This window comes from Schistocerca piceifrons, chromosome 2, assembly GCF_021461385.2.
Source record: "Schistocerca piceifrons isolate TAMUIC-IGC-003096 chromosome 2, iqSchPice1.1, whole genome shotgun sequence".
Taxonomy (NCBI): Eukaryota; Metazoa; Arthropoda; class Insecta; order Orthoptera; family Acrididae; genus Schistocerca; species Schistocerca piceifrons.
Genome location: NC_060139.1, coordinates 359,306,373 through 359,332,626, shown reverse-complemented (window position 1 = coordinate 359,332,626; position 26,254 = coordinate 359,306,373). Strand labels below are relative to the sequence as shown.

General features: G+C 39.3%; 1 protein-coding gene across 1 annotated transcript in view; it reads left to right on the top strand.

Annotated features, from left to right (window-relative positions):
* LOC124775383 (guanylate cyclase 32E) overlaps positions 1 to 25,878 on the top strand; it is a 509,109-nt gene extending 483,231 nt beyond the window's left edge. Inside the window, exons 22-23 of the mRNA XM_047250218.1 lie at positions 20,076 to 20,269; positions 25,816 to 25,878. Of these exons, the coding sequence (XP_047106174.1) occupies positions 20,076 to 20,269; positions 25,816 to 25,878 (257 nt within the window). The remainder of the gene's footprint in view (positions 1 to 20,075; positions 20,270 to 25,815) is intronic.
* Positions 25,879 to 26,254: the final 376 nt, after the last annotated feature.

The window sequence follows — 26,254 nt, the reverse complement described above, 5'->3', positions numbered from 1 at the left end:
GGGATGCGTGGGACGAGTTGGCTGTCCCCGACAAACCCCCATCCGGACCCCCACAGTGATGCCCATTGGCAACAGCCTCAAGCTGTGTGACTGAAGCCAACACTGCCTGAAGCTGGGAGTGAAGGGATGCCAACTCAGCCTGCATCCGAACACAGCAGTTGCAGTCCCTATCCATGCTAAAAACTGTTGCGCAAAGAACGTCTGAACTAATCTACAGAGAGCGCAAACAAATTGACACAAAATTTAAACGGTTATAAAAAATACAAGATTGCCTAGTAAATGCTGCTACTTGCACACTGCTGACACACTGCTCAGCGGCGGAAGGAGACTACGCGATTTTACACTATTCAGGTACTAAAACGCGATGCTACAACTCTCAAATACTGTAATACGCTGGAAATTTATGAATTAAACAATGCAAGTACCAAAAACACACAAAGAAATTAAGAATTAAACTATGTAACAAATGAGTGAGCTAGGAGCATACGACTTGCTGCTGCAGCTGCTTATCCAACAGTGGCAGGGAGCACACTGACTGTGACCAAGCGACACTGGCCGTTCAAAACAAAAGACAGACACCCATTATGAAATTACACCTATTATGAAATTACATGAAATATTATGTAATTAGGAAGAAAATCATTTCAAGTATTACATTGTATGTGTTATACTTACATAAGTACAGTTAGTGGAAAGACAACAAAATTGTTATTAAAAGGAGTAGAACAATATTGAGTGGAATTTTTTTATTTGTTAAGTTTCAGTATATGAGGAAAGGAGCCCATGAAAGTTATCAGACAGGTTGGGTCAAATTAATGAGACAGCTGCTGCAGCACACAGGATATACCAACTTTACAACAGAAACAGACATAAAAGAGAAAAATTTTAGGGCAAATAATTTTAGGGAAAATACAAGACTGAAATGTGTAAAACAGTTTATGAAAAATGTTTTGTGCAATTTATACAAAAGACTGGAAGCTGTAAGGGACACCCTCAGATCAGTCAAAAATGTCTGATGAGTAATCTCTTTAAAAATTAGAATATTGCTGACATACATTAGAAAATACATATAAAAAGCATTGCTAAATATGTTCAATTAATCATGTTTTCCTGAAGAGGTCATATCTGAGCTCATGCACATTGACATTCATTCCTTCCATCAACCAAAATGTTTTCATGTGTTGCCTTGCTATTGGTTTGGACGAATTAAATTGATGAAGTATGTGTGCAACCTTCCCACTTCTTTTACACGAGTCAACTTACTCGTGAATGTGCAGCCGATCTTCTTCACTGATGAGATGGCTACTGTAATCTCTAAAAACTTCTCCAAAGGATGATGCTAGTTAAAGGAACATATAAGACTCTCTCTCTCTCTCTCTCTCTCTCTCTCTCTCTCTCTCTCTCTGTCTACTCGTGAAATAAATAGGTACTAGAAGAAATAATTTTAGTTCACTCTCGGTATATTTCAACTTCCATAAAGAACAACTTGTCATTTCTCACATATATATTTGACTTCTTGTAAGTTGCTCATGTCAACTCCCATTTGACACCATTAAGTTACATTTACAGTGGGGTTGGCTTAACGATCACGTCTCTATTACCCAGTAATCAGAAACATGTCTTGCCTCTAGCAAGTCCAAGTTAAGAGTCTCTACTATTCTTTTGCCACCAACAATAGTCACTATTAGAAAACAGCACAGAATAACAAAGAAGTTCCTTGGTTCTTCAGTGTGCTTTCACTACGACTTCCATGGATTGACCGACAAGTACTTGTCAGTCCCATTCGACCACCATGTGTACAGTCTTCTCACGACAAACTTCAGACCTGCACACAGAGACAGGTGACGTGCAGTAGATAGGGTTCCTTTTTCCCACTCACATCTAAAATATTGTGTGTTCGAGATGGTGGAAGGCTGTGTGGTTCTAGAATGTACACAGAAATTCTCGAATCACTACATATCCCCCTCCCCTTCAGATCGAACATGCGATATTTTATACATAGTTATTATGTACATTAATATCACTTATAATAACAATTCACATTTTAACAGTATACATTTCTTTTCTTTCAATAACTGTGAATAACCTTTTGCTTACTATTTAGCTATTCTTTTCTCATTTTAGTTTGATAATAAAATGTGAGCATTTCACTCAAGGTTTTAGTCAACTCTTTTAATATATAGGAATCGTGCGCGCTATATTGTCCTTTTCTTTTTTTTCTGCTATCTTTCCAATCATAAACTCCAGGTTTTCATGACACATGAGTAATCTACTTTCTGTTCTCACCTTTTGTACTAGCTTTCCTAAGTACATACTCATTTATTATCTGTTGTAGTTTGGAGGAACCCTGGGCAACATGAAAGTGTTCTTTTTGACACTCATAAACTTACATAAAACGTAATAATGCTTGTTGTGCTCGTATAATTCATACTTTCCAGAATAATTCCTATAAAATGTGTGACTTCTGTCATGATATTGTCCCCTTCTGCTAGGTTCAGTACCTGTACCTTGCCTGTGGGTTGACCATATGAGTGCACTTCCTCTTTCCATTCTGGTAGGTATGTCCCTTTATGAAACATTCCTATTTTTTAGGCCACAGGTCATTGTATCTCCATATTGGTACGCCTGCCCTATATACTTAGCAAATGCCGGGTACATCCCCCTTACCCCCTTATCCTTTCTGAGTAGGCCTCATGGTTCATTACCCCAGTATATGTTCCTATGTATACCATAATTAAGTATTTTTTAGTAAGGCTACAAATCTACTCTACACTTTGCATATACTTCTTAATACTTCATTTGATCCCTAGAGTCCTCCTCTACTTCTCAACTTCTATACTCTTAGTAGATACTATGTCTACATATAATTCAAGTTATATATATATATATATATATATATATATATATATATATATATATATATATATATATATATATATATATATATATATATATATATATATATATAAAAAAAAACAAAGATGATGTGACTTACCAAATGAAAGTGCTGGCAGGTCGACAGACACACAAACAACCACAAACATACACACAAAATTCAAGCTTTCGCAACAAACTGTTGCCTCATCAGGAAAGAGGGAAGGAGAGGGAAAGACGAAAGGAAGTGGGTTTTAAGGGAGAGGGTAAGGAGTCATTCCAATCCCGGGAGCGGAAAGACTTACCTTAGGGGGAAAAAAGGACGGGTATACACTCGCACACACACACATATCCATCCACACATATACAGACACAAGCAGACATATTTAAAGACAAAGAGTTTGGGCAGAGATGTCAGTCGAGGCAGAAGTGCAGAGGCAAAGATGTTGTTGAATGACAGGTGAGGTATGAGTGGCGGCAACTTGAAATTAGCGGAGATTGAGGCCTGGTGGATAACGGGAAGAGAGGATATATTGAAGAGCAAGTTCCCATCTCCGGAGTTCGGATAGGTTGGTGTTAGTGGGAAGTATCCAGATAACCCGGACGGTGTAACACTGTGCCAAGATGTGCTGGCCGTGCACCAAGGCATGCTTAGCCACAGGGTGATCCTCATTACCAACAAACACTGTCTGCCTGTGTCCATTCATGCGAATGGACAGTTTGTTGCTGGTCATTCCCACATAGAATGCGTCACAGTGTAGGCAGGTCAGTTGGTAGATCACGTGGGTGCTTTCACACGTGGCTCTGCCTTTGATCGTGTACACCTTCCGGGTTACAGGACTGGAGTAGGTGGTGGTGGGAGGGTGCATGGGACAGGTTTTACACCGGGGGCGGTTACAAGGGTAGGAGCCAGAGGGTAGGGAAGGTGGTTTGGGGATTTCATAGGGATGAACTAAGAGGTTACGAAGGTTAGGTGGACGGCGGAAAGACACTCTTGGTGGAGTGGGGAGGATTTCATGAAGGATGGATCTCATTTCAGGGCAGGATTTGAGGAAGTCGTATCCCTGCTGGAGAGCCACATTCAGAGTGTGATCCAGTCCCGGAAAGTATCCTGTCACAAGTGGGGCACTTTTGTGGTTCTTCTGTGGGAGGTTCTGGGTTTGAGAGGATGAGGAAGTGGCTCTGGTTATTTGCTTCTGTACCAGGTCGGGAGGGTAGTTGCGGGATGCGAAAGCTGTTGTCAGGTTGTTGGTGTAATGCTTCAGGGATTCCGGACTGGAGCAGATTCGTTTGCCACGAAGACCTAGGCTGTAGGGAAGGGACCGTTTGATGTGGAATGGGTGGTAGCTGTCGTAATGGAGGTACTGTTGCTTGTTGGTGGGTTTGATGTGGACGGACGTGTGAAGCTGGCCATTGGACAGGTGGAGGTCACATCAAGGAAAGTGGCATGGGATTTGGAGTACGACCAGGTGAATCTGATGGAACCAAAGGAGTTGAGGTTGGAGAGGAAATTCTGGAGTTCTTCTTCACTGTGAGTCCAGATCATGAAGATGTCATCAATAAATCTGTACCAAACTTTGGGTTGGCAGGCCTGGGTAACCAGGAAGGCTTCCTCTAAGCGACCCATGAATAGGTTGGCGTACGAAGGGGCCATCCTGGTACCCATGGCTGTTCCCTCTAATTGTTGGTATGTCTGGCCTTCAAAAGTGAAGAAGTTGTGGGTCAGGATGAAGCTGGCTGAGGTAATGAGGAAAGAGGTTTTAGGTAGGGTGGCAGGTGATCGGCGTGAAAGGAAGTGCTCCATCGCAGCGAGGCCCTGGACGTGTGGGATATTTGTGTATAAGGAAGTGGCAGCAATGGTTACAAGGATGGTTTCCGGGGGTAACGGATTGGGTAAGGATTCCAGGCGTTCGAGAAAGTGGTTGGTGTCTTTGATGAAGGATGGGAGACTGCACGTAATGGGTTGAAGGTGTTGCTCTACGTAGGCAGAGATACATTCTGTGGGGGCTTGGTAACCAGCTACAATGGGGCGGCCGGGATGATTGGGTTTGTGAATTTTAGGAAGAAGGTAGAAGGTAGGGGTGCGGGATGTCAGTGGGGTCAGGAGGTTGATGGAGTCAGGTGAAAGGTTTTGTTGGGGGCCTAAGGTTCTGAGGATTCCTTGAAGCTCCGCCTGGACATCAGGAATGGGATTACCTTGGCAAACTTTGTATGTGGTGTTGTCTGAAAGCTGTCGCAGTCCCTCAGCCACATACTCCCGATGATCAAGTACCACGGTCGTGGAACCCCTGTCCGCCGGAAGAATGATGATGGGCCGGTCAGCCTTCAGATCACGGATAGCCTGGGCTTCAGCAGTGGTGATGTTGGGAGTAGGATTAAGGTTTTTTAAGAAGGACTGAGAGGCAAGGCTGGAAGTCAGAAATTCCTGGAAGGTTTGGAGAGGGTGATTTTGAGGAAGAGGAGGTGGGTCCCGCTGTGACGGAGGACGGAACTGTTCCAGGCAGGGTTCAATTTGGATAGTGTCTTGGGGAGTTGGATCATTAGGGGTAGGATTAGGATCATTTTTCTTCGTGGCAAAGTGATACTTCCAGCAGAGAGTACGAATGTAGGACAGTAAATCTTTGACGAGGGCTGTTTGGTTGAATCTGGGAGTGGGGCTGAAGGTGAGGCCTTTGGATAGGACAGAGGTTTCGGATTGGGAGAGAGGTTTGGAGGAAAGGTTAACTACTGAGTTAGGGTGTTGTGGTGCCAGATTGTGTTGCTTGGAATTTTGAGGTTTTGGAGGGAGTGGAGCTGGAAGTGGGAGACTGAGTAGATGGGAGAGACTGGGTTTGTGTGCAATGAGAGGTGGTTGAGGTTTGCTGGAAAGGTTGTGAAGGGTGAGTGAGTTGCCTTTCCGGAGGTGGGAAACCAGGAGATTGGATAGTTTTTTGAGGTGAAGGGTGGCATGCTGTTCTAATTTGCGGTTGGCCTGTAGGAGGATGCTCTGAATAGCCGGTGTGGATGTGGGAGAGGAAAGATTGAGGACTTTTATTAAGGATAGGAGTTGACGGGTGTGTTCATTGGCTGAGTTGATGTGTAGGTGAAGGATTAGGTGGGTGAGGGCAATGGATTGTTCAGTTTGGGACTGGTATAGGGACTGATGGAAAGAAGGGTTGCAGCCAGAGATGGGAACTTTAAGTGTGAGGCCTTTGGGGGTTATGCCAAATGTCAGACAAGCCTGAGAAAATAAAATATGCGAGCGTAATCTGGCTAGGGTGAAGGCATGTTTGCGGAGGGAATGTAAATAAAACTTAATGGGGTCGTTGTGGGGGTGTTGTGAGGGTGACATGGTATTAGAAGGTGGAAAGTGTAACATGAGGTTGAAATGAAAATGAAAGATAAAAATATATGGGGAGAGATAAGGGTGAACTAGAAAGTAACTGGAGATCTGGTATGAAAAAAGGCGAAAAAGTGTTGGTTAAGTTGATCCTGTGGTGAACTTGGGTTGGTAGACAGCGATGTGCATGAAGGTTAGGTGGTTGTGTTGCCGCTAAAACACGTTAAAAGACGGAGAAATTCGGGAAAATTTCGAAAAAACGTGTAAATGTATTAAAAGGAGTGGTGTTGTGGTGAAAGATTACAAAAATGGGGCTAACAAATGTGAATAGTGACGTTAAAACCTGTGGGGAGCGGCTAAAAATGATTAGTGATGTGCGAAAAACGGAAGTGGAAATAAAGTAAAAGTTATTAGAACTAGCCGAAATGGTTGTTTAATACGTGAAAGCAGCTGTTATTGAACTAGAAACGGTGGATTTCATAGCAGCGGTAGTGTTGAAAGCGGAAAATAAAAATTATTTGGTTATGGTTTGGAAGTGGGTTACGTATTATTGAGTATATATAGGCGGGATAAAATTGTATTACGGTAAAAAGGGGAAGGTGAATACAAAGTGAGACTACTGGTAAAAACAGAAAGAGAAAATAAGACGACAGGAAAGATTTCGAAATGTAACAGCGACAATAACGAACGTAATTGTTGGGTTCAAATTAATGATATGGTTATAATAGAGGGAAACATTCCACGTAGGAAATATACAGGGCGTTTCAAAAAGAAAGAGCAGATTTCAAACATTTATTTCTCAAAAACTACAAATGATAGAAACACAATTCAAACGTTTCTTGTCAGAGAAAGGTTCAAAGTTTTTCAATGGTCCGCGCAGAAGTTCCATGCAAATCCGCAGTGGCGCTGGCGTTTGTTTGTAGGAAAATGGCGACGACACCACAGGAACGATCCTTTTGTGTGCTGCAATTTGCAAAGTTAGAGTCCATTGTTGGTGTGCAACGTGCATTCCGCCGTCAATTCAACAAACAGCCGCCTCGTCATAAGCAAATTTATGAGTGGCATCACAGATTCGTAGAAGATGGTTGCATCTGCAAGCGAAAAAGCACGGGTCGTCCACGCACATCGGATGAAAATGTCGAGCGTGTCCGTGCAGCTTACGAAAGGAGCCCTAGAAAATCCACGGCACGGGCAAGTCACGAACTAAACATGTCTAAAACAATGGTATGGCGCGTTTCTGAGTAACCGTCTGCACATGAAGCCGTACAAACTGCAGTTATTGCAAGCATTGCGTCCTGACGACCACAACAAAAGGTTCGAATTTTCAACTGCAATTCTACAGGACATGGAAGAGGACAATTTTGCCGAACGATTAATGTTTTCAGATGAATCAACGTTTCACATTTCTGGTAAAGTTAATCGGCATAACGTACGAATTTGGGCGAGTGAAACTCCGAGGGACGTTATTCAACATGAAAGAGACTCACCAAAGGTTAACGTCTTTTGTGCAATTTCGGTAAACAAAGTTTATGGACCTTTCTTTTTCATGGAGAAAACTATCACAGGAACCATTTACCTGGACATGTTAGAAAACTGGCTATTTCCTCAACTTCAGGAAGATTCAAATCACTTCATCTTCATGCAAGATGGCGCCCCACCACACTTCTCTGAACCTGTACGACGGTACCTAAATAACACCATTCCAGGACGGTGGATTGGAAGAGCAGGAGCACAAGATCAATGTCATCGTCTGTGGCCTCCCAGGTCACCAGACCTTACTCCCTGCGATTTTTATTTGTGGGGGTACATAAAGGACTGTGTTTATGTCCCACCTATGCCCGCTACTCTTCAAGAGGTACGACATCGAATTGTTGCGGCCGTGAATTCGGTAACTAAAGACCAGTTGCGTCGTGTGTGGCAAGAAATGAGATACCGGTTTGATATTTGTCGTGTAACAAATGGTGCTCATATTGAGGTACAGTTTTGATATTTGTTGTGTAACATTTGGTACTCATATTGAGTGAAGGACCGTTGGAATTGTGTTTCTATCATTTGTAGTTTTTGAGAAATAAATGTTTGAAATCTGCTCTTTCTTTTTGAAACGCCCTGTATATCTAAAAACAAAGATGATGTGACTTACCAAATGAAAGTGCTGGCAGGTCGACAGACACACAAACAACCACAAACATACACACAAAATTCAAGCTTTCGCAACAAACTGTTGCCTCATCAGGAAAGAGGGAAGGAGAGGGAAAGACGAAAGGAAGTGGGTTTTAAGGGAGAGGGTAAGGAGTCATTCCAATCCCGGGAGCGGAAAGACTTACCTTAGGGGGAAAAAAGGACGGGTATACACTCGCGCACACACACATATCCATCCACACATATACAGACACAAGCAGACATATTTAAAGACAAAGAGTTTGGGCAGAGATGTCAGTCAAGGCAGAAGTGCAGAGGCAAAGATGTTGTTGAATGACAGATGAGGTATGAGTGGCGGCAACTTGAAATTAGCGGAGATTGAGGCCTGGTGGATAACGGGAAGAGAGGATATATTGAAGAGCAAGTTCCCATCTCCGGAGTTTGGATAGGTTGGTGTTAGTGGGAAGTATCCAGATAACCCGGACGTTGTAACACTGTGCCAAGATGTGCTGGCCGTGCACCAAGGCATGTTTAGCCACAGGGTGATCCTCATTACCAACAAACACTGTCTGCCTGTGTCCATTCATGCAAATGGACAGTTTGTTGCTGGTCATTCCCACATAGAATGCATCACAGTGTAGGCAGGTCAGTTGGTAGATCACGTGGGTGCTTTCACACGTGGCTCTGCCTTTGATCGTATACACCTTCCGGGTTACAGGACTGGAGTAGGTGGTGGTGGGAGGGTGCATGGGACAGGTTTTACACCAGGGGCGGTTACAAGGGTAGGAGCCAGAGGGTAGGGAAGGTGGTTTGGGGATTTCATAGGGATGAACTAAGAGGTTACGAAGGTTAGGTGGTCGGCGGAAAGACACTCTTGGTGGAGTGGGGAGGATTTCATGAAGGATGGATCTCATTTCAGGGCAAGATTTGAGGAAGTCGTATCCCTGCTGGAGAGCCACATTCAGAGTCTGATCCAATCCCGGAAAGTATCCTGTCACAAGTGGGGCACTTTTGTGGTTCTTCTGTGGGAGGTTCTGGGTTTGAGAGGATGAGGAAGTGGCTCTGGTTATTTGCTTCTGTACCAGGTCGGGAGGGTAGTTGTGGGTTGCGAAAGCTGTTGTCAGGTTGTTGGTGTATATATGGTTATAATAGAGGGTAACATTCCACGTAGGAAAAATATATCTAAAAACAAAGATGTAGTGACTTACCAAATGAAAGTGCTGGCAGGTCGACAGACACACAAACAAACACAAACATACACACAAAATTCAAGCTTTCGCAACAAACTGTTGCCTCATCAGGAAAGAGGGAAGGAGAGGGAAAGACGAAAGGATGTGGGTTTTAAGGGAGAGGGTAAGGAGTCATTCCAATCCAGGGAGCGGAAAGACTTACCTTAGGGGGAAAAAAGGACGGGTATACACTCGCACACACACACATATCCATCCACACATATACAGACACAAGCAGACATATTTAAAGACCTGCTTGTCTGCTTGTGTCTGTATGTGTGGATGGATATGTGCGTGTGTGCGAGTGTATACCTGTCCTTTTTTCCCCCTAAGGTAAGTCTTTCCGCTCCCGGGATTGGAATGACTCCTTACCCTCTCCCTTAAAACCCACTTCCTTTCGTCTTCCCCTCTCCTTCCCTCTTTCCTGATGAGGCAACAGTTTGTTGCGAAAGCTTGAATTGTGTGTGTATGTTTGTGTTTGTTTGTGTGTCTATCGACCTGCCAGCGCTTTTGTTCGGTAAGTCACCTCATCTTTGTTTTTTTTATATATATATATATATATATATATATATATATATATATATATATATATATATATATATATATATATATATAGGTGATGTAGAACTGTCATAGTTTTCATATCCATGTATATATATGTATGTGTATGATTCCCTGTGCACACTTATTCTTTCCGCTACAACACCTGACGGTTCTCACATCGCGACAGGTTTCTAGTCAATAATCTTGTTGTTTGTGTTTAAATGTAATTTTGTGTGTGTGATCTTGTAGTCTGATTCTTCGGCCTTCTTATCTGAAGATAAGATTTAGGTCATTAGAAACCACAGTAACTAGGAAGGACTTCTGCGATAGAAGTATGTGCATATGGAAGGAGAGAAAAATAGATAGATCCTCAAATGGGAAGTAAGAAAGGAAATAAATAGAAATGGTTGCTAAGATCAAAGAAGAGAAACAAAGATAGCCCCAAAGACAGGAAACCCTTCCCATCCCCATCCCCAGGATCTCTATCTCGCAGGTACTTGAGTGAGACACCGGAGGAGGTTTGGTGTTAAATCATCTCCTACAGAACAGACATTCCCACCTTCACCCTTGAGGTCCCCAAAGGAAATCTTAGGAACCACATGGAAATGGCAAATGGTGAAAAATCAGGCACACTTGTTTGCGAGGATTGTTTCAAAGGTGTGGTGTGTGTTTTGTGTTAGTCATGATTTATGTGTTCTCATTAACCATGCTTCTATCCACAATACCCACCCCTTTCAAAACTGATACAAACCCTCGCATCTAGATCACATCTCATAAAAGGTATAAAATATTCTGTAGAAAGTAGAAAATGTATGTAGTGTATTATCACAGTTGTTTAATTAGTCAGCCAATATTATATTTTCTGCTAACTTAATATTTCCTTCAGTTCACTAAGAAAAATATGCGTCAAGAAGTATAAACTGGAACTTTGGCCCAATTATATTACGTTCAGTATGAGAATGGTATTCTCATGAATTCAGAAATTATTTTGAAAGTTATGCACCAGGACACAGTTTTCCATATTTACAAAGAAATATGTGACAAATAAAGGGATTACCAGGCAGCTTTCCAGAAAACCATTGTTGGAGTCATCACAATGACACCTTTTATCAGTAGGACATACAAAATTGATGACCTTGATTTCCCCAAGACCTCTACACTCAGGTTTGCAAAGAAACTGGTGAAGAGATTACATACAGAGACCATTTTGAGCAAAAACATGACCTAAATATACTTGGAGACTATGCCAGTCGAAACCGAGGGAGAGAAGAGCTGACCCGGCGAACTTAATATAACTTGTTCACACAGCTATGCCAAAGGATGGGAACCAGAGACAGCATGTGTGCAAATTTCCACCTCGTGCTACAGCTGAGCAAAGTCGGGACCGAAGGGCCTGGGGACGGGTAGGTGTGAATGCACTGTGCAAACCTCTACCTCATGTGTGCTCTTGCAGGGCACATAAATAGTAGTACCAGCAGCATGTATCCAGAAGCTTCTTTAGTTCCACAAGAGATTATATAGGGACCCAGAGGTTGTTAGTTGTCTAACTGAATGGAACAAGGAAACCCCCACCAGCGACCATTGTGGATGACATAATCACAAATACTAGCAAGTACAATTTTTTTTTCATAGTATCTCTTGAGTTTGGGGTGATAGAATAGTTTTAAGATTTGAAGGGAATTCAGTGCAGGAAAACTGTTATAGAAGAAATACCAAAAACAACTCAGGATTCGACGGTTGTCACTCTGCCCATTAACTTAGAATGTTAACAACAGAATACTTTTATAGGAATTCAGTGCAGAAAAACTACTATGGAAGAAACACCGAAAAGAACTCGGGGTCCGACGGTCGTCACTCCGCCCGTTAACTTAGAACGTTAACGTGCCTGGGGGATATGTACAACTTTACATCTTTTACATTGTACTTCCCCTTCACTGTTCCAGTTGTAGGGTCTACTAAAAATAATGTCTTAGGATGGATTATCATTTGCACCCGGTATGGTCCTTCAGGTTTTTGGAAAAATTTGTGTGTCTCTTTCTTCAGGGCAGAGCTTTGAAGATGTCATTTTACTAGAACTAGGTCATCAACCTTGTACTGAGGTTCAACAGCTTTTTCATTATGTTTACTTACTGTTAGTTCTGCTTTTTCAATTAAATTCTTAGAAACTATTTCCTGATTCAGTCCGGAATCGACAGTAGGTTGTTCGGGCCAATTAAAACATTTAATCAGCAGTTCTCATACAAAGGGTTTGCCTGTTACTTCTAATGGTGTCATTCCAGTTGATAAATGTGGTAATTCATTTAGAATAAATTCAAAGCCTTTAATTTTCTTTGCCCATAAAGTATATTTTTCATGGCAGTAGGTACCACATAGTTTTCCAATTTCTTTCATTACTCGTTCACACGGATTTGAGGATGGGTTATAGTTGAATATTAACACTTGACAAATACCTTCCCATGCTAGAAATTCTTTAAATTCATTACTCACGAATTGTGGGCCATTATTCGTAGAAACCATTTTGGTTTATCTACTTCCAGAAAGTATTGTTATAAACAGTGTATAATTGTCTGCGTATTGGCTCTTTTGATTTGATATAGTTTAACATATTTTGACCAACACTCTATGATGACTAAAATGTATGTCACTCCTCCCTTTCCTTTTGGAACTGGTCCAAAAAAATCTGCTGCTGCGACATCATGTAACGACTTAGGAATAATCGGATACATTTTGTATTTCACAGGAGTATTATTCTCTTTCACCTTCTGACGGATTTCACAAGTTTTAATCAAAGATGCTATCTTATACCCTAACTTCTTAAAATAATAGAACTTATTAATATGGGCTATACACTTTTTTATTCCGAAGTGTCCATATCTTGTATGAACATACCACACAAGTGCATCTTCCACTACCTTCAGAATGCATAAGCGCCAACATTGCGGTGTCACGCTGTCTCTCCAAAACTAATTATGACCTATAATTTTCCATTTTTCGTCTTGATTAAGGGTTAAGGAATTTGGGATACACACAGAAAACATTTATGTAAAATAGGGCTCATGATGAATATTGTATGTTATTATTTGAGCCTTCTCTTGTACCCTGATGTTCGGATATTCTACTGAGATCAAATTGAGTGCAAAAATAATGCTGGGTCCTTCTGTACATTTTAATTCTTTCATTCCTATGGGTAACCTAGACAAAGCATCCCGTACAATATTCTTGGAACCTTTTACATATTATATCCTAATATCATATTCCTGTAGGAAAAGCATCCATCACATTAATCTACTGTGCAACAATGAAGTACTTATTAGAAAGGATAGAGCATGATGATCTGTATAAACATGGATTTCTGACCCCTATACTGGTGTCTGAAATTTTTGGATACCCATACAATTGCCAACAGTTCTTTTTCAGTAGCCATGTAATTTAATTCTTACTTATTTTACAGCTGGCAAAAGCTATGGTTTGGTGTTCTACGTTATTTAGATCCCACTCTCCGTGGGAAAGTTCTGCGGCAATACTGTAATATGATGCATCTGTTGAAATTTTAAATGGTTTGCCAATAATCGGATGATTTATTTATTTATTTATTTATTTATTCTTTGCCCATGGACTCCAGCTGAAAATCCTGCTGAGAGTATTGGGTGTGTCATACAATAGCCTATTAACATCAAACTTGATTTCAATATATATATAAATGAAACAAATGATTAAACAGAAATAGTCCATATAATCATACAAAGGTTTTACATGTTTCACATTATACGTACACACAAATAAAAAAAAAACATACAGAAATGATAATTTTTACAGGTACATTTCAGTAATGATATATTTAAACACCATCTTAGTATTCACTCAAACTGTATATACATTTCTCTGTGAGATATAGTTTCAAATGATTTTTAAAACATTTTAGATCTGTTTCTTTTTTAATGATTTTGGGGAGTTTATTAAAAAACCTTTTGCCTGCTTCTTCTGGGGCGGTCATAGACAGTTTTAGATTTCTGTTTATCATGTAGTAATTTTCATTTCCTCTTGTACCGTGTTTGTGTACATCTTTATTTAGGAGGTGTTTATCACTTGACCTTACCACCATTATGCTTTGGTATACATACAGTGAATATACTGTCATAATATTATAGTGTACAAAAGCTTGCCTACAGGTCTGTTTTGGTGGTATTTTTGCAATGCATCTCACTGCCCTTTTCTGAATTGTGAATATTCTTTTTAGGTAGCCAGCTTGTGCATTTCCCCATATATGAACTGAATAAGACAAATGTGGGAAGACAAGTCCATAATACATTGATCTGAGGACTTTGTCATCCACAGTCTTAGCTGTTTTATGCATGATGAAGATCTGTTTGCTTATCTTTTTACACAGTGCATCTATGTGCTCCCCCCATGCCAAATGATGTAATATGGGTGATTGAACAAGCGCACTTTTGACATTTTCAAATGTATCATTTGCCTCTTGATCCCAAATCCACAGTACTCCCTTCCTTAATAAACATAAAATTCTTGGGTCATTCAGTTATTGACCTTGTATGTACTGTCAATAGTATCCGGCCATTCCTATAAATCCCTTCACCTGTCTTACATATCTAGGGTGTGGACATTCCTTAATAGCTCGGATGCACTCAGGGTCTGGTCTAATTCCCTGCACCCCTACAATATAACCTAAAAACTTAAGCTCTTGGCGTGAAAAATACGATTTTGATAGATTCACTGTAATACCTTTCTCTTTAATTTTTTTCAGAGTTCTGCATACGGTGAGACAATGTTCTTCCCAAGTAGCTGATATTATTAGGATATCGTCTACATATATTATCAAATCCCTTAATGAATCTCTCGCTAATGCCTCATCCAGTGCATGTATAAATATGGATACATAAATGTTAAGTCTGAATGGCAGTACATTGAAATGATATAATTTACCATCAAACAGAAACGCTGTATACTTTTTGCATTCTGGGTGTAATTTTATTTGCCAATACCCTGCAGTCAGGTCCATCATGCTAAAAAACCTTGCTTTTTCAAATTTAGATGACAATTCATCAATATTAATTGGTCTGTCTCTTTCTGTCTCTATATGCTTATTCAATGTACGAGTGTGCAACACTAATCATACCCCACCTGTAGCTTTTTTCACCATGAACCAAAGGGTTATTCATGATGCTGGAACTACATTCTATTATACTGTTATCAATGATTTTGTTAATTTCCTCCGTAACTGCTTCTTTCAAACTTACAGGTATTGGATATGGCTTACAGAAGAATGGAGTGTCATCTTTGATTTTGAATTTACATATATAGTCGTTGATGTTACCGGGACAATCAGAGAATGCTACTTCATACTCCATTAAAATTATATGTAAATCTCACTTTTGTTGATTGGTTAATATTAGAGATTCGTTAACTTTGTCCTGTATGTCAATTCGAGGTGTTACTTGATCTTCATTATCCATCTTTGGTGACAGTTGTGCTGTAGCTGTTAATTGCAGACATTGACACTCAGTTGTTTGTTTTCCCATATAGCTACCTGTCACAAATGGTGTCCAAAATCTACTGTCCCCTTTACCAAAACATAGAAGATTTTCATCAAAGTTTAAGACAACTTTAAACTCTAATAGCCAATATAAATGAAACAATACATCTCTATTGATATTCTCTACTGTTAACAGTGTTTGATGAAATAATATATTTCCAATGCCGCAGTTCACTTGAGTCTCATACTTTACAATCTTACTTTTTGTTCCTGTTATTCAAAGTATGTAAACTCCGGTCACTGTAATAATGGTACGTGTTGTTTAGTCTGTAGTGAAGTAAAGAATGTGTTGGAGACCTCACTCCCTGAATGTATAGGTATGTTAACCTTAGAATTCTCCATGGTCCCTGCTATTATAGGTTGTGGATTATTGGTAGTCAAGCTTGGTTCTTCCAGTAGCAACCATTCCTTTGTACGTAAAGTTAACATACTTGTATGGACTAAAGCCTCCTAGTGTATTTCCATGACCTAGGCCCTGGCCCTGGACCCAGACCGCACTACGTTTTCCTCGTTATTAGTATTCAAAGGTAGTTACCATATCAAGATACTATGTTACCACTTTGTGTCCTGTTATTACTTGGTACAAATTCCTGTGAAGTTTTTGGACCTAAATTCAAAGGTGGATGCTTCTTCTGATAATTGCCATTACCACTTTTTATGTTGCACTGATGTACTCTGGTAGGTTAGCCTCATGCTTTTTTTTTAATTTAGTTATTACCACTGTAACTTTTGTAGCTCAGTTTTCATTGCAGTCCTTATTTAATGCATCAAGTGTATCCACAAAGGACAACAATTCTTCTACTGTTTTCCAACCACTACATAATATATCTTTCCTTGCATAAATGGATAATATGTTATTAAAATTCTCACTAACCCTTCTTCTCCCATTGGCTTATTTAAGTACTTCACCCATGTTAGATACCAGTCTAAATACTTTTTCATAGCACCTCATGTATTATTTTAATATTTTGGGTCCCACAAATCTGATATTAATTTCTCTTGTGCACTAGCAGACCATTATTTCTCTTTAAATTTCTTCTGGAAGTCTCCCCAAGGAGAAAACTTCTCAATATTTACAGTACCCCATTCTGCGGCTTCCCCTACAATGTACCCCACAGAATATTCAATATTTTTAGAATCCTCCCAGTTCTTTGGCAAAGCCTGGTTGAATCTTTTCAAAAAATGAGTCAGATGTACATCCCCATCTGGTGTAAACTCAGGGAATTGCCTGGATAATCCTGAATCGGCCCCCCATTGTAAATCAGTCACCATTTCACTAGTCAATACCATGTTAGGAGAAGTCACCCTCTTGTCTACTTTATCCCGGATAAGTTTAAATTCTTTACACAAATCATCTATATCTTTTTGGGTATCTGAAAGTTCAGAAGAAACAATAGGCGATACATTCCCGGAGGTTACTCTCGTGGCAACTTTTCATTTTTTCATTTCCTCTACCTTTTCCTCCAAACTACTTACATTTATGATGTCTGAGTGGACTAGTTTCTCTTTGAAGTTTCTTTCTACATTATCTACTCATGTATTAACACCTGCAATTTGTGACTGGATTATTGGCATTAACTTATCTTGCTTTACAACACTCTCTTTCAAAGTATGCAATCCCTGCTTTACAGCATCAAACTTAACATTTCATACATTTTCAAATTATCCTAACTTTTCATTGATTTCGCTTTCTACTGTATTACATTTTTCCTCAATATCAAATTCTAACTTTTTTGTCAAATCCCGAAAATTATCATTCTGTTTTTGCTTGAATTCAGTAAACATTTGATTTACATGAATGTTCAAGGAATTAGGTAGTTCATTCTTTAAATGTAATTTTAAATTTTCAACTTTACTATTCAGGGTATCAAATTCAGTCTTTAAAGCATCCATGCCTTTGCATAGATTACTAAATTCTCTACTCTGTGCATCAACCTTGGCATTTAATAAACCTATATTTGTTGCTTGACTATTCAGGGTTTCACTTTGGTTATTGAGAACTTTAGTCTTAGCATTTAAAGTTGTACTCTGATCATCTAATTTATCGTTTAATTGAGTATTTATTGAGTCTAATTTAAGACTTTGATCTTGTAATCAATAATTCATTGAGCCTAAATGGTATACTCTCAGCTTTAATCAGATTTAGTAACTCAGATCAGTCAGGCCCTTCTTTGGTAATTTTCATAGCCATGGCTGATTCTGAAGTTTCTCCAACTAGCTGAATGTTATCCATGATTTTACAAGTGTTAGACCTTCTGAGCATTTAAAAATTAACTACAAGTATAATAACTATACTAATAAAGTTCACTCTGTAGTTTGTGTCACTACTTACTAAGGTACTAAAGTTTTGTTTTGCACTCACCCGGCGTAGACTTCTTGCAGCGTAGGTGAGTGAACGTGACGGTAGGTCAGTACCAGTGAACAGCAGCTGGTGCCGGCAATGTTTGATGTAGGCTGGTTTCCATGTCTGCGTCCTTACAATGCGTGTGAGAGCTGTACGCTCCCTACACCAGATCTTCTTAGTCGTATCGTTCTAGACGTATCTCTTCTCAGTGTAATACATCAAGATCTTCTCTCCAGTTTTTCAAGTTGTGACTTTCTCACGTTTTCTCCCTTATTTGCATTTACAAATTTTCTCCTTCGTATACTCCAGTTTCTCTTATTGGTTCTCTTGTCTTGTTATGCTCGGCTGCTATGGCAACACTTGATATCTTTTTCTCTCATTTTCATCTCAAAATTCATTTTTTTCCTTCAGTCCTTACACACTGGTCGCCATGTTCTAATGGTTTGGATGACTTAAAGTGGTGAAGTATGTGTACAACTTTCTCACTTCTTTTACACGCATCAACTTACTTGTGAATGCGTAGCCGATCTTCCTCTCTGGTTAGACTGCTACTGGAATCTCTAAAAACTTCTTCTCCAAAGAATGATGCTAGTTAAAGAAACATATAAGACTCTCTCTTTCTCTCTACTTGTGAAATAAGTAGGTACTCGAAGAAATACTTTTAGTTCACTCTCAGTATATTTCAACTTCCATAAAGAACAACTTGTCATTTCTCACATAAATATTTGACTTCTTGTAGGTCGCCTGTGTTGTCTCCCCTTAGACACCATTAAGTAACATTTACAACAGGGTAACATGTCTTGCCTCTAGCAAGTCCAAGTTACGAGTCTCTAAAAATCTTCTCAACTCAACTGTTCTTTTGTCACTAACAATAGTCATCATTACAAAACAGTACAGAATAACACAGAAGTTCCTTGGTTCTTCATTGTGCTTTCTACGACTTCCATTGATCAACCGACAAGTACTTGTCAGTGCCGTTCGACCGCTGTGTACAGTCTTCTCATGACTAACTTCAGACCTGCTCACACAGACAGGTGACGCGCAGTAGGAAGGGTTCCTTTTTCCCACTCACATCTAAAATATTGTGTGTTCGAGATGGTGGAAGGCCGAGTGGTTCTAGAATTTACGCAGAAATACTCAAATCACTACATCTTATGTGAGACTGTGCAGGAACTCATCAGTCCTAGCCTTCCTGTGCAGTACAAGACCACATTGTAGTAAACTACTTGTTGATTGCCATTGTGTTCACTGATTTTGAGGAAACATGTCACATTGCATGCCCAAGTTTAAGATAAAAAAATAGCAGGATGGGAGGTTCATCCTGGGAATTATCCCCTACACTGTGACTCAGCCATTTCTCAACAAAATCCTTTCTTGCAGGATGGCTAGTGGCACATGGTGTACAGGAGAAGTTCTGTGAACTTAGAAAGAAGTAGAGAAGTATTAGCAGACGTAAAGCTGTTGGGAGCAAGTTGTGAGTCATACCTAGATAGTTCATTTGATAGGACGATTGCCCACAAAAGGAAAAGTTCTGGTTTGAGTCCTGGTCTGGTATGCTGTTTTAATGTGCCAGCAAGTTTAAAAATAGTGCACAATGTGGTGTGGAGTGAAAGATTCTTTCTGGAATTTTTATAGCCTTTATCTACACCTAATGCAGACAAATATCTGTACTGTTGGTCCAATAAAGAGCATTCTCTTTTGTTTGTATATACTTAAAATATTTGTAAATAAAAATACTGATTTGAAAATACGCTGTTTCGAAACAACACCCAAAGAAACAATGCTAATGCAATAATATCAGACAAGTGTTTTTTCCTGATAAAATAGGAAATTAATGCTCTTATGGAAACACTAACTAATTTTGCTGTCAACACGTCAAGAGCAAACTCTTGATAAGTTGAATGTATTACAGAAACCTGTGGAATCTTTCATTTTTCAAATAGTGATTGCTCTAAAGTAAGATGGAACTAATATCTAACACAAAATAAACTCCCTGTCTTTTCCAGGTGGACATCAATTAGCCTAAAAAACTGTGATCTGTTGTAACAGATGTAATAAATAGTGCATGTACTACAGGGTTGGAGACACCAGATCTGTTACGACGACCATCAGGTGGGCAGCCATTGCCAGGAGGCTGCACATTGCCTGGAGTGTCATGGCCAGATCCAGGGTTTAAACCATGGCCGGTGCATGTCATAGGGCCTTGGATAACAAGTCAACCACCTGACCGCTGCATGCTGCGAGCCAGGGCTGCTCTTGCACATGCCCAGGTAAGCTAATCTACTCTCTTTATATAAAATTTTGAAATTTGTGTTTCTAAAATGTTAATATCTAATAATCAGATGAATGAGTGCTTGTCATATTTGTAATACATACGCACAGATAATCATAAAACGTTATTTCCACTTGTCCTGTGTTTTTATGAACATATTATCTAGTGTAGACTTATGGAAGAGTCTAAGAGGCTGTATCACTGCTCAGGAATATTATACAGGGTGGTCCATTGATCGTGACCGGGTCAAATATCTCACGAAATGAGCAACAAACAAAAAAAACTACAAAGAACAAAACTTATCTAGCTTGAAGGGGGAAACCAGATGGCGCTATGGTTGCCCCGCTAGATGGCGCTGCCATAGGTCAAATGGATATCAACTGCGTTTTTTTAAATAAGAACCCCCATTTTTTATTACATATTTGTGTAGTACGTAAAGAAATATGAATGTTTTAGTAGGACCACTGTTTTCGCTTTGTGATAGATGGCGCTGTAATAGTCACAAACATATGGCTCACAATTTTAGACGAACAGTTGGTAACAGGTAGGTTTTTTTAAATTAAAATACAGAATGTAGGTACATTTGAACATTTTATTTCGGTTGTCCCATTGTGATACATGTACCTTTGTGAACTTATCATTTGTGAGAACGCATGCTGTTACAGCGTGATTACCTGTAAATACCGCATTAATGCAATAAATGCTCAAAATGATGTCTGTCAACCTCAATGCATTTGGCAATACGTGTAACGACATTCCTCTCAACAGCGAGTAGTTTGCCTTCCGTAATGTTCGCACATGCACTGACACTGTGCTGATGCATGTTGTCAGGCATTGTCAGTGGATCATGATAGCAAATATCCTTCAACTTTACCCACAGAAAGAAATTCGGGGATGTCAGATCCGGTGAACATGCAGGCCATGGTATGGTGCTTCGACAGCCAATCCACCTGTCATGAAATATGCTATTCAATATCGATTCAACCGCACGCGAGCTATGTGCTGGACATCCATCATGTTGGAAGTAAATTGGCGTTCTGTCATGCAGTGAAACATCTTGTAGTAACATCTGTGGAACATTACGTAGGAAATCAGCATACATTGCACCATTTAGCTTGCCATCGATAAAATGGGGGCCAATCATTCTTCCTCCCATAACGCCGCACCATACATTAACCCGCCAAGGTCACTGATGTTCCACTTATCGCAGCCATTGTGGATTTTCCATTGCCCAATAGTGCATTTTATGCCGGTTTACGTTACTGCTGTTGGTGAATGACGCTTTGTCACTAAATAGAACGCGTGCAAAAAGTCTGTCATCGTCCTGTAATTTCTCTTGTGCTCAGTGGAAGAACTGTACATGACTTTCAGAGTTGTCACCATGCAATTCCTGGTGCATAGAAATATGGTACGGGTGCAATCGATGTTGGTGTAGCATTCTCAACACTGACGTTTTTGAGATTCCCGATTCTCGCGCAGTTTGTCTGCTGCTGATGTGCGGATTAGCCGCGACAGAAGCTAAAACACCTACTTGGGCATCATCATTTGTTGCAGGTCGTGGTTGACGTTTCACATGTGGCTGAACACTTCCTGTTTCCTTAAATAATGTAACTATCGATCAAACGGTCCGTACACTTGGATGATGTCATCCAGGATACCGAGCAGCATATATAGCACACACCCATTGGGCATTTTGATCACAATAGCCATACATCAACACAATATCGACCTTTTCTGCAATTGGTAAATGGTCCATTTTAACACGGGTAATGTATCACAAAGCAAATACCGTCCACACTGGCGGAATGTTATGTGATACCACGTACTTATATGTTTGTGACTATTACAGCACCAGCTATCACAAAGCAAAAAAGTAGTCCGACTAAAACATTCATATTTCTTTACGTATGTAATAAAAAATGGAGGTTCCTACTTAAAAAAATGCAGTTGGTATCAGTTTGATGTATGGGCCAACCATAGCACCATCTGGTTTCCCCCTTCAAGCTAGACGAGTTTCATTCTTTGTAGTTTTTTCGTTTGATGCTTATTTCATGAGATATTTGGCCCGGTCATTATCAATTGACCACCATGTATATGTAGTATCTGTGAATGTCTTTGCATTTTATAATATTAAAATATGAATATTTTTGTTTTTTATGATAGTTTATGGTATTAATGTTATCCTATAATGAATGTGTTTTGAATCATATAAGAATAGTTTATTACCTTATAATTTCACTAAAAATACATGACTTTCCTATCACTGCATAATGAAATAAATACTCATTTCAGAGATCAAAAATTTTGCAAATAGCTGATCTTCATCTACATGATCAGAAACTGACAACTAGAACTCAGAAATCCAGTTTTATCATAAAAATTTAAGTTGTTATGTCTATCAGTGTAGCATAATGTAAAGGGAAACAATATTGCATTTGGTAGTGTTAATGGACTTTTAATTGGGAAACTCATGAAGCAAATGTAGATCTGTTAATAGTAATCTGTATTTTCAGTATTTTCCCTAAAACATTTAACATGAGTACAAAGATAGTTTCAAACAAAATACTGTCATCGCAGAATTTCTGAAATAACTAAATCTCTGCTCTCAGGCTACACAGGAGTATACATTATAATGAATCACCTGAGCATCCATCATAATGGATGGTTGAAATACAGCCTTATATGATTAGCAGTTATGAACAAAATAGCCTCTGGCTTTAGGATGGCTTCGTAACATTTTTAAAATTACAGCACGTCAGTGCATATACAACATAACAGCATTTCTCATAAAGTACTGGGTGGTTCATAAAGAAATAATGATTTAAATCATTTATTAGAAACTATAAAAGACAGAAAGGCATTGAGCATGTCTCTGGATAAAGGAAGGTTCAAGCTGCACTGCTGCTTGTAGCAACATGGTGAGTACACCACTAGAGAAATCATTTTGTGTGTTAGAATTTGCACAAAGTCAATCCAATATTCAAGTGCACTGTACATTCCATCATCAATTCAGCAAGAAACCATCACTGCAAATGCATATTTATGATAGGCTACAAAATCCATGGAAGTTAATTGTGTATGCAAAGTAAAGAACACTGCTCAGCCATGCTTGTCTAATGAAAATGTTGACCATATCTGAGATGCGTTCACATGGAGCCCTAGGAAGCCCACTAGACGGGCAGCCAGGAATTTCAACTGCCTCAAACAACAGTCTTGATGTGTTCTGAAATGATGCCTACATATGAAGCCTTACAAGTTGCAGTTACTGCAGCAGTTACATACTGGCAACCATAACAGAAGGTATGAATTTTGCATTTCGTTTCTCCAGGATATGGCAGAGTACACTTTTTCTGAATGACTTGCCTTTTCAGATGAATCAACATTCCATACATCACATAAAGTAAACTGCCATAATTTGGAGGTTATAAAATCATGGCATCATCATCAGACATGAAAGAGACTCTCCAAAACTGAATGTGTTTTGTGGTGCTTCTGTTCACAAAGTTTATGAACCTTGCAACTTTCTAGCAAACCTTTCTTTCCTGCAGAGGAAACTGTGACACAAATATCATAACTGGACATGCTGCAAAATTGGTTACATACCAAACTTCATAAAGATACCAATGATTTCATTTTTATGCACCACTTTCACCTTGAGTTGTGGCATTGTCATAATAACACCATCCCACAATGTTTGATTGGAAGAGTTGGACAACAAGGTCTTGTTCATTGCTTTTGGCAGCCCAGGTCACCAGACCTCACACCTTGCGATTTTTTTTCTGTGGGGGCACATAAAAGACGTTATTATTTTTCCCACCTATTGCAGCTACTTTTCAAAAGCTGAGAAATCAGATTGTTGATGCTGTCTATTCAATGAATGAGGACATGTTGATTCATGTTTAGATTAGAATGGATTTCCGTTGTGATGTTTCTCGAACAATGCATTATGCACAAATTGAGTGTGTAGTATAGTATCTGTGCGAACATAAAATTTAAACCTTCCTCTATCCAGTGATATGTGCAATGGGTTTCTGTCTTTCATAGTTTATCTTTAATCATCATCATCATCATCTCAGCCTTTTCCCCCATCATGTGGGGTCAGCGTTGCTTTGCTGGATCCTTCTCTTCCATAAATGTCTATCTAGTGCTTCTTCTCTGAGCCATCCTTTCTCCCATAGGTCCCCTGCTACCTTGTCCTTCCATCTCAGTTTTGGTCTTCCTCTTCTCCTTGGTCCTTTGATTTCTAGGTCTTCAATTCTTCTCCCCACCTAGTACTCTCCTCTTCTCTACACATGTCCATACCATCTTAGCCTACTTTCTTGGATCTTCTTCCCTATGAACCCCACTTCCACTGTTCCCCTGATGTACCCATCCTTAATCTATCCTTTAGTGTAACCCCACTCATCCACCTTAACATTCTCATTTCTGCCACTTCCATCTTTTTCTGTTGGGCTTTTGTAATTGGCCAAGTTTCTATGCTATACAGTATCAAGGGCCTCAACACAGGTTTGTAAAGCTTTTCTTTCATTCTGCAGCTAATAAACAACTGAAATCTGTTCTTTCTTTTTGAATCACACTCTATATGTTACAAGCTGTCATGCTTACTGGTTATAAGATTAGGTTAAGATTCTCATGCGTAAGTGAAAACGTACATGTAATTATGATTACTCAGAACCCAGACCAAATTTTAAGCCAATAACAAATTCTGTCTCTGGAATGTTACTGTCATTACATATTGTTGGTAACTGATTTATAGGTGAATTAAAACCAGTTATAGTGGGTGCATGGAAATATCCTCTACAATCAATAAAATTTTATAGCATTTCTATACTGAGCCAAATGAATATTAATATGAAAACGCTCTGAGATATAATGAAAAACTATCTTATGCCCTATGAGGTTCATATCCAAAGCATGAAATTAGATGAATGTTCATCTGTACAAATGACAACAAAATAAAATTTACTAAAAGCAAGAGAATTACCTTGTTTGACTCATTGTGTAATAGTGCATAGTCATAGAAGAAAATATTAATACAAAAGTAATTTCTGCCTAAGGTGTTAACCATCATCAGGCAATTTTGGAAGCTAACTTTTCATTTAAAATTAAGGGACATTTACAGTGGTAACATCATTTCTAAAAACATAAACCATTTCTGTAATTTAAAACTATTATGATAAAACTGAGTGAATATTATTGTGGAAGGGCACTGAGCAGTCATATACTATTCTGTGCCCCCTTCCCCTTGGCTTTAGAGTCATATGCTAAAAAGTATGTATTTGTGAGAACATCAAAGGTAGAATGATAGATACTAGACTAATTCAAGTACAACAACCCGCCATTTCTTGAAAAGTAAATGTCACAAGTTGTCAAGCCTACTGGTCATAACGTTAGGTTGAAGTTCTTGTGCTTAAGTCAGAATCTTCATTAAATTACAAGTGCTCCTAGCCAGGACCAAATGCTTAGTCAATACAGTCTTTGGAATGTTACCGCCATCACATATTGTTGATAACCAATTTACAGTTGAACTATAATCATTTATAGTGGAAGTATGCAACCAGGTTGTTGGGCTGTCTGACTGTTGAAGTTGCACAAGTCGAGGGCTAGGCTGGCTGCTGTACAAAATAGTATAAAATCTCATACAGAGATGAACAATTCTTTTATTGCTCCACAGGAAGAAAACTTTTTATGAGGTAACAGCTTCAGAGAAGTTTTATATAAGGAGACTCCTCGAGAAAATATGAAACACTCTGTTTATCTCATTACCAAAAAACTACCATAAAATACTCTCCAAAAACAATAGTGAACCCTTCTAAGAACAACCACATTCCTAAAGAATAAAACAGCACCTCTGGTGGTTGGAGCAAGAAATGTTTTGTCTGCTGTGATGTAAATAAACAGCAACACATGCAACACAATACACAATATGACACATCACTGTACAGGGAGGTTGCCAAATCAGATCCCTTGAGGGAAGCAGAGC